General features: G+C 33.1%; 1 protein-coding gene and 1 pseudogene across 1 annotated transcript; both read right to left on the bottom strand.

Moving 5' to 3' along the window:
* Positions 1 to 1,792: 1,792 nt before the first annotated feature.
* LOC143614913 (MYB-like transcription factor EOBII) lies at positions 1,793 to 4,259 on the bottom strand. The gene is made up of 3 exons (XM_077088210.1): positions 4,046 to 4,259; positions 3,748 to 3,877; positions 1,793 to 2,300 (listed from the first exon to the last, which is right to left on the bottom strand). The coding sequence occupies exons 1-3, from the start codon at positions 4,182 to 4,184 to the stop codon at positions 1,997 to 1,999; spliced, it is 573 nt and encodes a 190-aa protein (XP_076944325.1). The 5' UTR covers positions 4,185 to 4,259; the 3' UTR covers positions 1,793 to 1,996.
* A 5,029-nt stretch (positions 4,260 to 9,288) lies between these two features.
* On the bottom strand, positions 9,289 to 10,074 carry LOC143614925 (secreted RxLR effector protein 161 pseudogene; annotated as a pseudogene).
* Between the last annotated feature and the right edge of the window lie 3,978 nt (positions 10,075 to 14,052).

Below are 14,052 nucleotides of genomic sequence, written 5' to 3'. Positions count from 1 at the left end.
TCCTTCCACTTATTACTCGTATTGAACACCATGTTATTCGCAAATCACCCACCTAGCCATAAAAATAAAAAGAAAAAACTAAAGAACATAACAACAAAGGCAAACTACGACTCATTATAATGGGAAGTTAACGAAATTGAACTTACACCACTTCTTCCAATTCAAGCCAGGCCTTTGGCTTGTTAGTTTAACACCAAAGAAAGACGCTGATTTAGTTTCCCTATATTTTTTACTTATTGTCTCTGCCTTGGAGGACTTGTAAGGTTGCTCACTCTTGATCATACTAAACTTTTTTAAGGAAGGAGAGATTGTAACCAAGCTTATTGCTTTTGCGACAAAAATTTGTGATCGCAAAAAATATCGCAAATAAATAACCAAAATCACAACGGTTACAATACTAGCTACTACCACCACTCCGGTCGCATAAGGATCACAAAATTTGCTACAGCTTGAAACAAACGCAAGATGTACATAAATACATGGAAAAAAATATACGACCACAAATATGTCAGAAAGTGTGAACAAAATTCGAAAATAACCCATACGTCACAAAACACGTGGTTGCAAAACTGCAATATGTAAAACAACCATTAAATTCGGTTTTAATATAAACCCTGTCATAAAACGGTCACACAATAGAATTAATTAACCACGAGTCTTTTGACAATGCATATTTAGTCGTAAAATCTATTTACGGGCAATTTATTAGTGAAATTCTGATTGCAAATACCCAACTTTCTAGTGGTTGGTACTTTCGCTACATTGAATCTTAACATCTAACGCGTTGGTGATGGTTAGGCCAATCCCGTAATAAGGTTAACTCGCAAATTTAGTGATGCAATGTTTATTTAAAGTTTTATTTTATTTATTTATTCTTTTTTTTTATAAAGGAGGGTGAAGAATATGGCATCAATGCATGTGAACACTTTCCTTAAATGGCTAAAAAAGTTAGGCTTACGTCCACCTTCAACACTCATAAACTCATGTCATAGTTTGGATTAAAATAGAAAGCAAAGATTGAAATTTCCCAAAATAGAAATCAAGATCGTTCTACATCTTTCCACGTGGCACTCTAGTATTGGTTTGCTTTGATAGATGTTTTAATTTGTCGTTTAATAAAATTTGCCAAAATTAAAGAAGAAAGTGATGTATCATTATGGTCTAATCTCGTCCTTAACTAATTATATGCCTCTCTAAGTACTTGTTTTATGCACACATATAATAATACCGAAGATTGAAAACCGGTTAACCGAAAACATGATTACACATGAGCTTATAACCAAACCAAAAAGGTTTAATCGACGATTATGTTAGTATTACAAAAAAAATGTATACTTTTACTTATAAAATCAAGCAAGCCAGTCAAGTCAAATCATATGTGTTGATATTTTTAGTATGTTTCAACTATTTTTCTATACTAGGTTATTACCCGTATGTCACACAGACGGGAATAAAATACGGTAAACTAAAGAAATATAATATATTTTTGAATATGTTGAGACAAAAATATAATTAATAATTGCATGGTTTATTCAAACTAAAACATGACATATATAAAGACATAGAAATAATAAAATGACATTACATGATAGAGGTCACTCAAAACTTATTTGTTACAACTATATCTTAGTTAAAAATAAAAAATAAAATAATAATAATAATGTAAGTTGAACCTTGTAAATTATTTAAATGAATAGAGAATTATATATATATCAAACTCTAGACATGAAATATAGAAAAATAACCAAAGCAAACCCTAAAACAAAATTAGATGTTTACCATAAGAAAAGTCTATATCAATCCTTAGGTTTTATTGTATACGAAACATGAGTCGATACAGAAGACATATAGATGACTATTGTTCTTGTTTGACTACATATAAACAAAGCCGCAAGTCAAACAATAGTTTTTAATTTTGTGGCTTAAAGTTTTATATATGTAATCTATATATATCTATAAGACTCTTGTACATATATATATATATATTAATAATAACTTAGTCACTATTTAGTAACTGCATCGACCACAAATCCTCCATACTCCACATGTTCTCGTTTGTTTCGGGTTGGAACGGACCTGAAAAATTTGAAAAGTTTTCGTAAGGTGGAGAGTACGTGTCCATTGGATTAACGGCATTACACGTTTGTGTTGAACTTGCGGTGGCTTGATCGGCATGCCCTGAAGACGTTTGCCCACCAAAGTTTTCTGCCTGCTTGATATGCTTTTGAATCCTTGTTCTCCAGTAATTTTTAATTTCATTATCTGTTCTTCCAGGAAGATGTTTTGCTATTTTTGACCATCTATAAAAACAATCAAATACTTCAAAGTTAAATACTTGATACAAACTTGATTAAACTTTATTTTTAAAGTTTAGTAATGTATATATACTATTTTCTTACCCAGAAATTGAGATAGATATTATGGGCCACTTGAAATAATCTAACCTTCATATAGGACCAAACATATAACATGTTCCACGATACAAATTAAAAGCCATCATGTTCCACGTTTCAAATTCATCACATATCACTTTTACTTCATTCATTGTATATTTAAAAGGAGGTTCAATTCGCATCTTATTCATTTCATTTCATAAATGTAGCAAAACCCTATCAAAATGATCCAAAAGAAAGAAGTTTTGGTCCATCTTTTCAAAATTCTTCGGTTAGGAATCTGAAATTTGTCTTGTCAATGGTCCGAAGATTCATTCGACAAGAGCATCAATGCGTTTGAAAATGGTGAGTAAGAAGAAAAGGCTACATTTTTTTGGTAAGTAAACGAAACTAAAAAATTTTTTTTTCAGAAAAAAATCCCTTCTTATCTAAAAATTTTAATATACGTATCAAATTCAGAAACTATCATACTTTTATTTTGTTTATTGTTTACATAACTCAATATTTTTAGTATATAGCTAAAGAAAATAACAATTTCAAGATTCATATATATTTCAAAGAAATATATATTGAAATTTCAGTTGACAAAAAGTAATTTTCTTACAAAAGAAAAGATAAATATTTTCCAAGATACATAAAGCATTTTATTTTTCTAAAATATGATCATAATTACAAAAGTAATTTTCTTTTTCATGAATATAACTTTTTTCTAAGGTCGAAAAGGGTTATTTCTCAAGAACCGACCTCATTTACGCAATGATAATAAAGAAAAAGGAAACTCTTTATTTGTTGTTTCTAAAACTTGCTAATTACTTATGATTAATATTCAAACAATACCGTAAAGTAGTGATTATATCGAAACAGAAGTTAAACGGGCAACAATTTGTGTCAACTGGTATCCATCAGCTTTTCTCAACTAAAATATTTTCTCGTTCCTTTAGTTTAATTAACTAAAGATAATTATAATTATTGTTTTTAAGTATGACTCTACAAATCAGATCGAAGACTCTCATCGACGACAAAATCCACCACTAATCCGTTCTAACCCGTGTGTGGGTAAAGACTAAAGACATAAGACTTAAGACTTGATTGACACATCAGTTACTCTCTTGTCATGTTAAACTAAACTTCCAATAATTAATTAACCAAAAAAGTAACACTAACATTTTCCAATAATGGATAGTTTTATGACTTTAATTCTTTCAAGCTTGATGGAACATAAGTTAAACTAATTAAAAAGGTAAGTCTAAAAAAGCAGGAAGACAACACAAAGTACTAGTAACATGTAGAAACTGTGTTAATTGTCGGATTAAATTTCAAGCATAGTACCTAGTAATTAAGAATAATTACAAACCTGTTTCCCCATTTAGCATGAAGCTCCATGATCAAGAGTTGTTCTTCTGGTGTAATATTACCCCTCCTTACATCCGGCCGGAGATAATTCAACCATCTAAGCCGGCAACTTTTCCCGGTTCTCTTTAGACCTGATTAATATAAAAGATTTGTTGGCCGTTCAAAAAAATAATAAAATTATAATATTAATAATAATGATAATAACATAACCTAACTAGGGTTACTAAAACACAAACTAAAAAAGCCCACTAAAATTAATATATATATATATATATATATATATATATAATTATAATTACCTGCGGATCTAGCTAGAGAGTTCCAAACACCTTCACCATGATTTGCAATATAGTTTATAAGAATCAAGTCTTCTTCCATTGTCCATGGTCCTTTTCTAACTTCAACTTCTTGTGAAGAATTGCAAGGTTTTTTCTCCATAATAATATTCACTTTTTAGTTTATTTTCCTTCACAAAATGTATATAATAGAGAGAGAGAGAAGGATGGAAGAGAGGTTTTTGAAGAAAGATAATGAAGCTGATGTTGGTTTTATAGGTGAAGCCTAAGATGACATTTAACATGTTAAGTAAGCTTTTAAGTTAACATTAATCAACTTTTAAAATATTTAGGCCTAGCTTCCTTAATTGTTAACCTAGTTTATAATTAAGTTAATAATTTAATATAATTATTGGAGATCAAATAAAGATGATTGCATATATAGTACGCATATGCATTTAGGACCCCTACATGCAAATTCTATGTGATTTTTAGTTTTTGGAAATTAGGTGAAATTTCATATTTATTTAAAGTTTTGCTTTTCGTTTACCAACGCAACTTGTAAAATAAAAATAGAATTTGAAAGAGATGGATGTTACATATATAGTTACATACAATAAATATGTACATACTTATGTACGGGCATACATACATATATTGGCCTTTTGATTCAACACAAATCTGATACAAGGGGCAAACCTATGAACAAGTTTAATAAATAGGTCGTGTTTGTGTTAATTAATCAACGGATTTGTGCGCTTTTTATTTTAATACATTATAATGTCTAAGTTCTATTTTATGTAAAATGGAAAAAAATGATAAAAGAGTAATGTATATAATCCTTGTAAACTATTTATGTTGTAAGTTTTTTTTTTTTCATACGCACGATTAATATACAAAAAAGACTCAGGTTAAGTGATTATTGATTGTCAACCGACATATATGCATGTCATATTCGAGTTCATGTGTTTAACATTATTTTTGTCTTCAACATATCAACCCAAACATGACTCATTTAACATATTTAAGTTGTATCGTATGGTTGGGTGTGTCATGTTTAGTAACAATAATTTATAAAATCTATAGAATAAATTATAAAAAAAATAAATTCGAAAATAACTAATTTTTAAAACAAAATCAACAAAAAAAATAACTATTTTTTAAAACATAAAAACATGACATTTTAAATATACTTTTTATTTAAAAATCACATCACTATTTGTATATTCCACATCAACATTAAAAAAATATCATCAAATAAATCACCAAAAGTAATATGTTAAACTGGTAAAAATCATAAATTGCGTAAGATTGAAGTAGCATATAAAAGTTAAAACAACTTTAAGGTAAAAACAAGCAACAAATAACACCCTATATCACCACCACCCACCACCTCCAATGTTACTGCCGCCACCGACCGACCGACATGGCCATCGCAACCGTCACCACCATCATTCACTACCATATTTATTTTATTTTTTAGTTTTTTTTTCTAGTCTACCAAACAACACAAATATGGTCACTAAACATCTTGGTAATGACCAATTTAATTTATTTGTCCATTCCATTACGTTGCTTTATATTCCCTAATTCATTAATTTTAATATTTTATTATCCTATACCAAACAGGCTGTTAGTGAGTGATTAATAATCTGCATAATTTACAATTACAAATGAAACCAAATTAGTGAAATACTTCTTAGACACAACAGTTAACTTTGTAGACATGTTTTTGTTATGTACGTGAAACCCGTGAATAAGTTTATGTTTAAAGTAATTAATATAATTTCCTAAACATAAATAGACAAACAAAAGAAAAGTTGCATGTGCATTGTTATGATCAACTTCTATACAATACATATAAGTTCAAATCACACCATAATTAATCATATAGTTTTAATTAAAGTTTTAAGTAACACATATATAGTTAACATGCCACATGGTGCCCCGTAGAATAAGTTGGCTTGGCTGGACTTGATTACAAACATAGTTTAAAAACAAAAACTAATACTCTTCATTATAAGTTTTATATTTTTATTTTGACTTTTACTTTTGTTACTTAGTGATTATTAATTTTAATATTATGATACATATTGTGTTTCAAGGATATATGATACTTTTGTTTAAAAAGTTGTTTTTTTTAATATTTTTAAATTTTAATTAAATTTTTACATATTGTTCCGAGCCCAATAAAACACCCAAATAAATTTAGGCTCAAAAGCAAAGCTAGCCCAACTTAAAAGACAGCATCATGCCTAGAGGTGCACAAATCGGGTTTTTCAAATACCCGGGTTCGGGTATGGAACCGGGTTCGGGTATGATCAGGTATTGAAAAATCAGGTATTGGAAATACCCGGGTCAGGTTTGGTCCGGGTATTGCTTCTAAAAACCGGGTATTCTAAAACCGGGTATTTGAATACCCTATTTTCGGGTTTTAGAAAAAACCTTATTTTCGGTTTTTTCCTGGGTATATAGATTGGATTTTTTAAGGGGTTGCACTTTTTAGGGGCATTTTTCGGATAATTTCAGTTATAGATCGGGTATTTGAAAAAACAGTTTTTGATATTGGAAAAACCCGGTTCTGGGTATGAAACCGGTTCCGGTTTTCGGGTATTACAGGGTACAAATCGGGTCCGGTTCGGGCACAGATGTTGATACTGAAGTGCATACTCTATCCGTACCCTACATGTAGAGTCGGGTATTAAAAAAAAACGTTTCCATGTTTCTTTTTTCTGATCCGGTTTTGGGGGTTTTTCCGTGCACCTCTAATCATGTCATCATCCTTTAAGACATCAGTTTTGTATATATTTCATGAAGAAAAACATTGTCGATATCAAAAAATTAATAACCATCTTTACTTTTGAGGTGACTAAAACATTTTAAATAGTTAAAACTAAACTAATTATGTTTGGTGCTTTGAAATAATGTTTTTCTACTTTTAGTTAAGAATAAGAAAAAAAAATATATCAAACAAGAAGAAAGATCCAAAGTAGATGCCATCATCATCTATTTTTGGGAAGAATTACTTAATGTTTCTATCAATAAGCTAGAAGTACTTCAATATTAAAAAGTTGTAAATAGATTCTGATTGTTTTTTTTTCTATTTAGAAATTCAAAGATATATTTATATTTTCACGAAGGTGTATGATATCTATGTACATTTTGAGGGAAAAAAATGTTATTTTATCATAATTTTAATGAGTCTCGTATACCACCTTCATAATCCTTCTTAGACTATTCATTCAAGATACAACTTTTATTTGATTCAATGTCTACACACACATGAGTGAAATTGAGAATTCACGCGGTGGCAATTGCGTAACTAAAATCATTTATTAGTTTCTGTCACGTTTTAATGTACAAAGTAGAGTACTTATTTAATCCTAACTAGAGTAATTATGACCTATTTTAAATCTAATGAAGTTTTGTGTGTATAAAGTATAACTAGTGTAACTATTTGCATAATTAGAGTAAATAGTTAATCATAACTAGAATAATTATGACATTACTATTTTGAATCTGGTGAAGTTTTGCATATATATATTTGTATAAAATCATAATTATTTACATAATTGGAGCATTTAATTAAAGCTAGAGTAATTATAAAATCATCTATACTAAATATGATAAAGGTTTGTATGTATATTTGTATAACAATCAAATTATTTGAATAATTAGAGTAATTATTTAGTCATAATAAAATAACTAAGAATGACCTATTTTGAACATGATGAAGTTTTGTGTATGTATTTGAATAAAAGCATAAGTTTTTTGAATAATTAGGGTATTTATTTGCAATCAAAGGGCTTGCAGCCTAATGACGTCAATGTGATTTTTTAATGTGAAGTCCTTATCAGATGGGGAAGGTTCAAGTCCCATAATAATTTGTTGTAAAAACTAAATGGCTATATATTTGTATAACTAGCGAAATTATCTGCATAACTAGAACAATTATTTGTACAACTGGAATAATTATATAACTACATATTACGAAAGTAATTATCTTGTTTAATTAATGAAATTGCTCTGTTATTTCAGTCATGTTCTCTTATTTACGACTTTGCCACCATGTCCATTTTTTTAATTCCTACACTTTGCACAGGAAGAAACCAAATTTAAATCCTCTATAACTTTTATAGGTAATCTTCTATCATAGTGAATTTAAGTACGCTTATAGCATAGTAAGTATTCTTCTTAGGCTCTATTATTTAAGTCAGCTTATAGCATAGTAAGTATTCTTCTTAGGCTCTATTATTTAAGTCAACTTATACCATACTAAGTATTGTAGGAACCGAATTCGTGAATTGAGTAAATAGACAAAAAATTAACAAAGAGTTTTATTACTCATACAATACAATACAAGAATCTGAAATACAATACAGAATCAAAGAAATAAACGAAATACAATACGGAAAAAAAGGGTTTGGCTGAGGATCGTGTTGAACACGGGGTCCTTAAAACAATATTTCGAGTCTCCCAAGAGAACTCGTTGTTTCTCAGGGTACAACAGCCGGAGCAGTAGTACTGTCGGAGTTAACCGTAAACCTGAAAAATGTTCGAATAAAAGAAACCAGATTTGTAGAAGAAGAAGAAGAAGAAGTTGGAAAAACCTTGCAACAATGCTTGTGTTGTGTGTAAGGTTTGGTGTGTGTTGCAACTTAGTTTACCTCTCTATTTATAGAGGAAAATCAAGGCACAAGTTTTTCATCCCACCAATGTGGGATACACCACTATAGTATTTTCTTTCAAATACACACAATCACACATCGATATCTCATTCATCAATGTCTATTAGTGTACATTTGTTGTGTCATAATAACCTACTAATGCACACGTAACAAATTTTCCAACAATCCCCCACATGAATGGAAATCGATTCTTCGAAGTAAGTTTCAGTAGTTGAGTATTGCCGGATAGGTAGGTGTTATCCTTTGAACCTTCTGTTGTGAAGCATACTTAGCCTCCTAGCGGTTTGTAGTCGCGATGACTTTGAACAGACCCCCATTTGTGTAGACGACAATATGCCTTCACACAATACTCTCCCTGGTTTGGTCAACCCCTCATTCTTGTGTCCGTTATGGTCATGGATCACGGTCCTGGTTCTGCGAGAGCTCTAGAAAATTGCGCCTCCCCACAATTCCATTCGAAGCGACCACACTTCTCTCTAACATAGGTGATTCCCATGAATCATTAAAATCATCATGGTTATTTCACTTAACCTTAATATGCTTAACCTCTCCCAAATGTCACTGGTTTTAGGGTACTCCCTAGGAGAAAGGACTAGGAAGTTCAAGACTCCCTTTGGTTTTGGGGTACTCCCCCACAAAAGGACTGCCTCTGGTCATTTGATTAAGTTTGCCTATTAAACTTAGCTCTTGGGATCTCCAGTCTGCTAAGTTAGGTTTCCCTCATACTTCTTTTATCGCGGGCTTTAGTCCCATTTCTCTCGACAACTTATAAAATTTATCCGTGCTTAAGCCTTTTGTTAACGGGTCTGCAATGTTATCTTCTGACCTCACATGGTCAATCGTGATAACACCCGTTGACAGTAGTTCTCGTATCGTGTTATGTCTACGTCTCTTATGCCTTGATTTGCCATTATACATTGAACGTTGAGATCTACCAATTGCAGACTCACTGTCACAGTGTATGCAAATTGCCGACAACGGCTTTGGCCATTGTGGAATGTCTTCCATGAATTGACGTAACCATTCTGCCTCTTCCCCAGATTTGTCTAAGGCAATGAATTCAGACTCCATTGTGGATCTAGCAATTACAGTTTGTTTGGATGATTTCCAAGATATTGTTGCCCCACCAAGTAGGAACACGTACCCACTAGTTGGTTTGGAATCTTTCATATCCGAAATCCAGTTCGCATCAGTATACCCTTCGATCACAGCTGGATGGTTGGTATAATGCAAACCATAGTCTCTTGTGTATCTTATGTACCTAAGCACCCTTATAATAGCTTTCCAATGTTGAACACTTGGATTGCTAGTATATCTACTTATCCTACTCACCGCGTATGCTAAATCGGGTCTCGTGCATGTCATGAGATACATTAGACTTCCAATGATTCTTGAATACTCTAATTGAGCAACCGGCTCAGCTCTATTTTTACATAGAAGTAGAGTAGTGTCAACAGGAGAACGAGCCACTCGCTTGTCTTCCTTGTTGAATTTTTCAAGAATCTTGTCGACATAGTGTGCTTGACTCAAAGTAAGACCTTCTTTGGTTTTAATGATTTTTATTCCAATAATAGTATCAACTAAACCCATGTCTTTCATGTCAAATCGTGCCTTTAACATGTCTTTTGTAAATTGAACCATTTTATCATTACTCCCAATGATAAGCATGTCATCCACATAAAGGCATAAAATAACATAACCTCCATTTGTGTTTATAACATAAACACATTTATCACACTCATTAATTTTGAAACCATTGCTAATCATGACTTGGTCAAACTTTTGGTGCCATTGTTTTGGAGCTTGCTTCAAGCCATAGAAAGACTTGATGAGTTTGCATACTTTGCCCTTTTGACCAGGGGCGGAGAAACCCTCAGGTTACTCCATGTATATCTCTTCTTCCAAATCACCATTTAGAAAAGCCGTTTTTACATCCATTTGGTGCACTTCCAAACTTCGTAAAGACGCGATTGCAAGCACCAACCTTATAGAGGTTATACGTGTTACAGGTGAGTAAGTATCAAAATAGTCTAGACCTTCCTTTTGTCTAAAACCTTTGATCACTAGCTTCGCCTTGTATTTATCAATACTTCCATCGGCTTTCATCTTCTTTTTGAATATCCAACGATATCCAAGTGGCTTGCAACCAACTGGAAGATCTACCAATTCCCAAGTATGATTTTGTAAGATCGAATCAATTTCATTCTTGATTGCTTCTTTTCATTGAGGTCCTTCAGGTGAGGTCACCGCTTCATGGTAGGTATTAGGTTCACCTTCAACCATAAAGCTTACGAAGTCAGGACAAAAGGATTTTGCAACCTTTTGTCTTTTGCTTCGTCTTAAATCACCATCCTCAGTCTCGGGCCGTTCATGTGTTCCTTCATGAACCAAGTCGTCATTTTGTGTTGACGAGCTTGCACCTACATCATTCGCTCGTGATGATAAGGCCTCATGTGTGTGTCCTAACTTAGGAAACACATGCTCAAAATACGAGACAGTATTGGGGCTCGCCTCCATGAAAGTGTTTACGTGTACATTTGGATTTTTGGATTCATGTACCAAAAACCGATGTGCACTACTATTGTGAGCATATCCAATGAAAATGCAATAAACAGTTTTGGGACCAATCCTAAGAGCTTTAGGAGGTGGTACGGTGACTTTAGCTAGGCACCCCCACACTTTCATGTATTTGTACGAAGGTTCTCTTCCCTTCCATAACTTATAAGGAGTCTCGTCCCTATTCTTGAGAGGTATCTTATTTAAAAGATAATTTGCCGTTAAAATGGCATCCCCCCACATGTCATGGCTCACCCCAGAACTAACCAACATGTCATTCATCATCTCTTTCAATGTACGGTTCTTTCGTTCCGCCATGCCATTTGATTGTGGAGAATAACGAGGGGTTAATTCATGTATTATGCCACTTTGTGCGCATAAATCCCGCAAATGGTGAAACTTATTCACCTCCTCGATCGCTTCTCACACGTTTAATTTTCTTGTTAAGTTGTAACTCAACTTCATTTTTAAACAAGATAAAATTTTCTATTGCTTCATCTTTACTTTTAAGTAAATATACATAGCAATATTTTGAGCAATCATCAATAAACGTGATGAAATATTTGTTTCCCCTCTTGTTGGGCACATTTTTAAATTGCACACATCGGTGTGAATTAAATCAAGTGTTTCGGTTATTCTTTCAACCGATTTGAAGGATGATCTTGTAAGTTTGGATTCAACACATGATTCGTATTTCGAATTTGTATGAATGTGGAATGTTGGTATGTTTTTTAATTTAATTAAATGATGAAGTGAATTGAAATTTCCATGTCCTAATCTACCATGCCAAACATTTGAATTTAAAGACTCAATAATATAAGCAGAAGTAGATGCCTTATTCATTTCATTTCCAATCACGGTTACATCAAGTTTAAACATACCATTGAGGGCATAGCCCTTACCAACATACATTCCACGCTTAGTCAAGACAAACTTGTCCGACTCAAACACTAAACGAAAACCAAACTTATTAAGCAACCAACCCGAAACCAAATTCTTACGAATTTCGGACACATACAAAGTGTTGCTCAAAGTAAGCCCTTTTCCTGAAGTCATCTTCAAGATCACATTCCCTTCACCCTTGATGTCGGCCGTTGCTTGATTCCCCATAAACAACTTAGCATCACTAGCAGCCTCCTTAAAGGTGCTAAAGAGGGTCTTGTCACCACACACATGACGGGTCGCACCCGTATCAATGAACCATCCTTGCGGTTTGTCCCCCACAAGATTGATTTCTTCAATCATTGCCGAGAGCTCGGTGATCATTGCCACCAACGGTTCACCATTTTCATCCACCATATGCGCACGCTCACGCTTAGGCTTCTTGCATTGGTTCACACGATGGCCATTCTCATTACAATTGTAACAAACACCTTGGAAGTTTGAAGATTGAGGTTTCTTTTTCACAACCTCCTTCTTAGGTCCAAGGTTCACCTTTCCCTTTCCTTATTCATTTTACCCTTACCCTTATGCCCCCCCTTAGAAGATTGTCCAAGTTCAACCATGTTGGCCTTAGCCATTGGCTCCACACGAGCTGATTTTTGAGCCGTTTTATTGTCTTCCTCAATTCAAAGACGAACAATTAATTCATCAATAGTCATCTCCTTTCGTTTGTGCTTAAGATAATTCTTAAACTCAACCCAACTAGGAGGAAACTTTTCAATTATGGCTGCAACTTGGAACGTTTCACTAAGTGTCATACCCTCGGCATGAATTTCATGAAGTATAACTTGTAGTTCTTGGACTTGGGTGATCACAGTCTTGGAGTCAACCATTTTAAAGTCCAAAAAACGGGCCACAAAAAATTTCTTTGTTCCCGCATCTTCGGTTTTATACTTCTTGTCTAAAGACTCCCATAGTTCTTTGGCAGTCTTTATCCCACAATAGACGTTATACAATGGACCCGCCAAACCATTGAGCACGTAATTGCGACATAGAAATTCAGAATGTTTCCAAGCGTCCAAAGCACTCACACTTTGGGCATCATCTTGGGCAGTGGGTATGGGGCTATTTTCTCCAAGAACTGTGCTAAGTTCAAGGTTGTCAAGTAAAAAACATTTTCTGCTGCCACCTCTTAAAGTGGACACCCGTGAACTTTTCGGGTTTTTCAGCATGGTTAGCCATTGTGGTCGCTCCCACATTGGCTGGGGTGATCAAATGGACAGCAGGGGTAGCATTAGAAGTGTTTGGGGTTGGTCCTGTCATTCTTGCACACAGAAAACAGACCAAGTTAGTAACTTAAAAAAAATTCAGAAAATTCTGAAAATTTGCCAGATAAATTTATCCCGTGCGAGATAGCTTTATCTCGTGCGAAATAACAAAACCAGCCCAAGAAAGAGCCTTTTCTGATTTCAGAATGCTAAACCAAGAACGAATCTGTCTAAGTCCAACTTTGAAGATCCAATTCTTGATTCTGAGACCAAAACAGAAAAGAAAAAACTGTTTTTAAAACATATACTATTTTGAAACAAAACTGGTTTGGATCAAAACAGAATAGTTTCTGAAAATTTAAACAAAGTTTTCATGAAACGGTTTTAAAAATATTGTTTTAAGATTGTAGGAACCGAATTCGTGAATTGAGTAAATAGACAGAAAATTAACAAACAGTTTTATTACTCATACAATACAATACAAGAATCTGAAATACAATACAGAATCAAAGAAATAAACCAAATACAACACAGAAAAAAAAACGGTTTGGCTGAGGATCGTGTTGAACACGGGGCCCTTAAAACAATATTTCGAGTCTCCCAAGAGAACTCGTTGTTTCCTAGGGTACAACAGCCG

Source organism: Bidens hawaiensis, unplaced genomic scaffold (genome assembly GCF_021521415.1).
Source record: "Bidens hawaiensis isolate Kalapana, Puna unplaced genomic scaffold, B.hawaiensis_p1.1 tig00041324_1, whole genome shotgun sequence".
Taxonomy (NCBI): domain Eukaryota; kingdom Viridiplantae; phylum Streptophyta; class Magnoliopsida; order Asterales; family Asteraceae; genus Bidens; species Bidens hawaiensis.
This window is presented reverse-complemented; position numbering and strand designations above follow the sequence as displayed.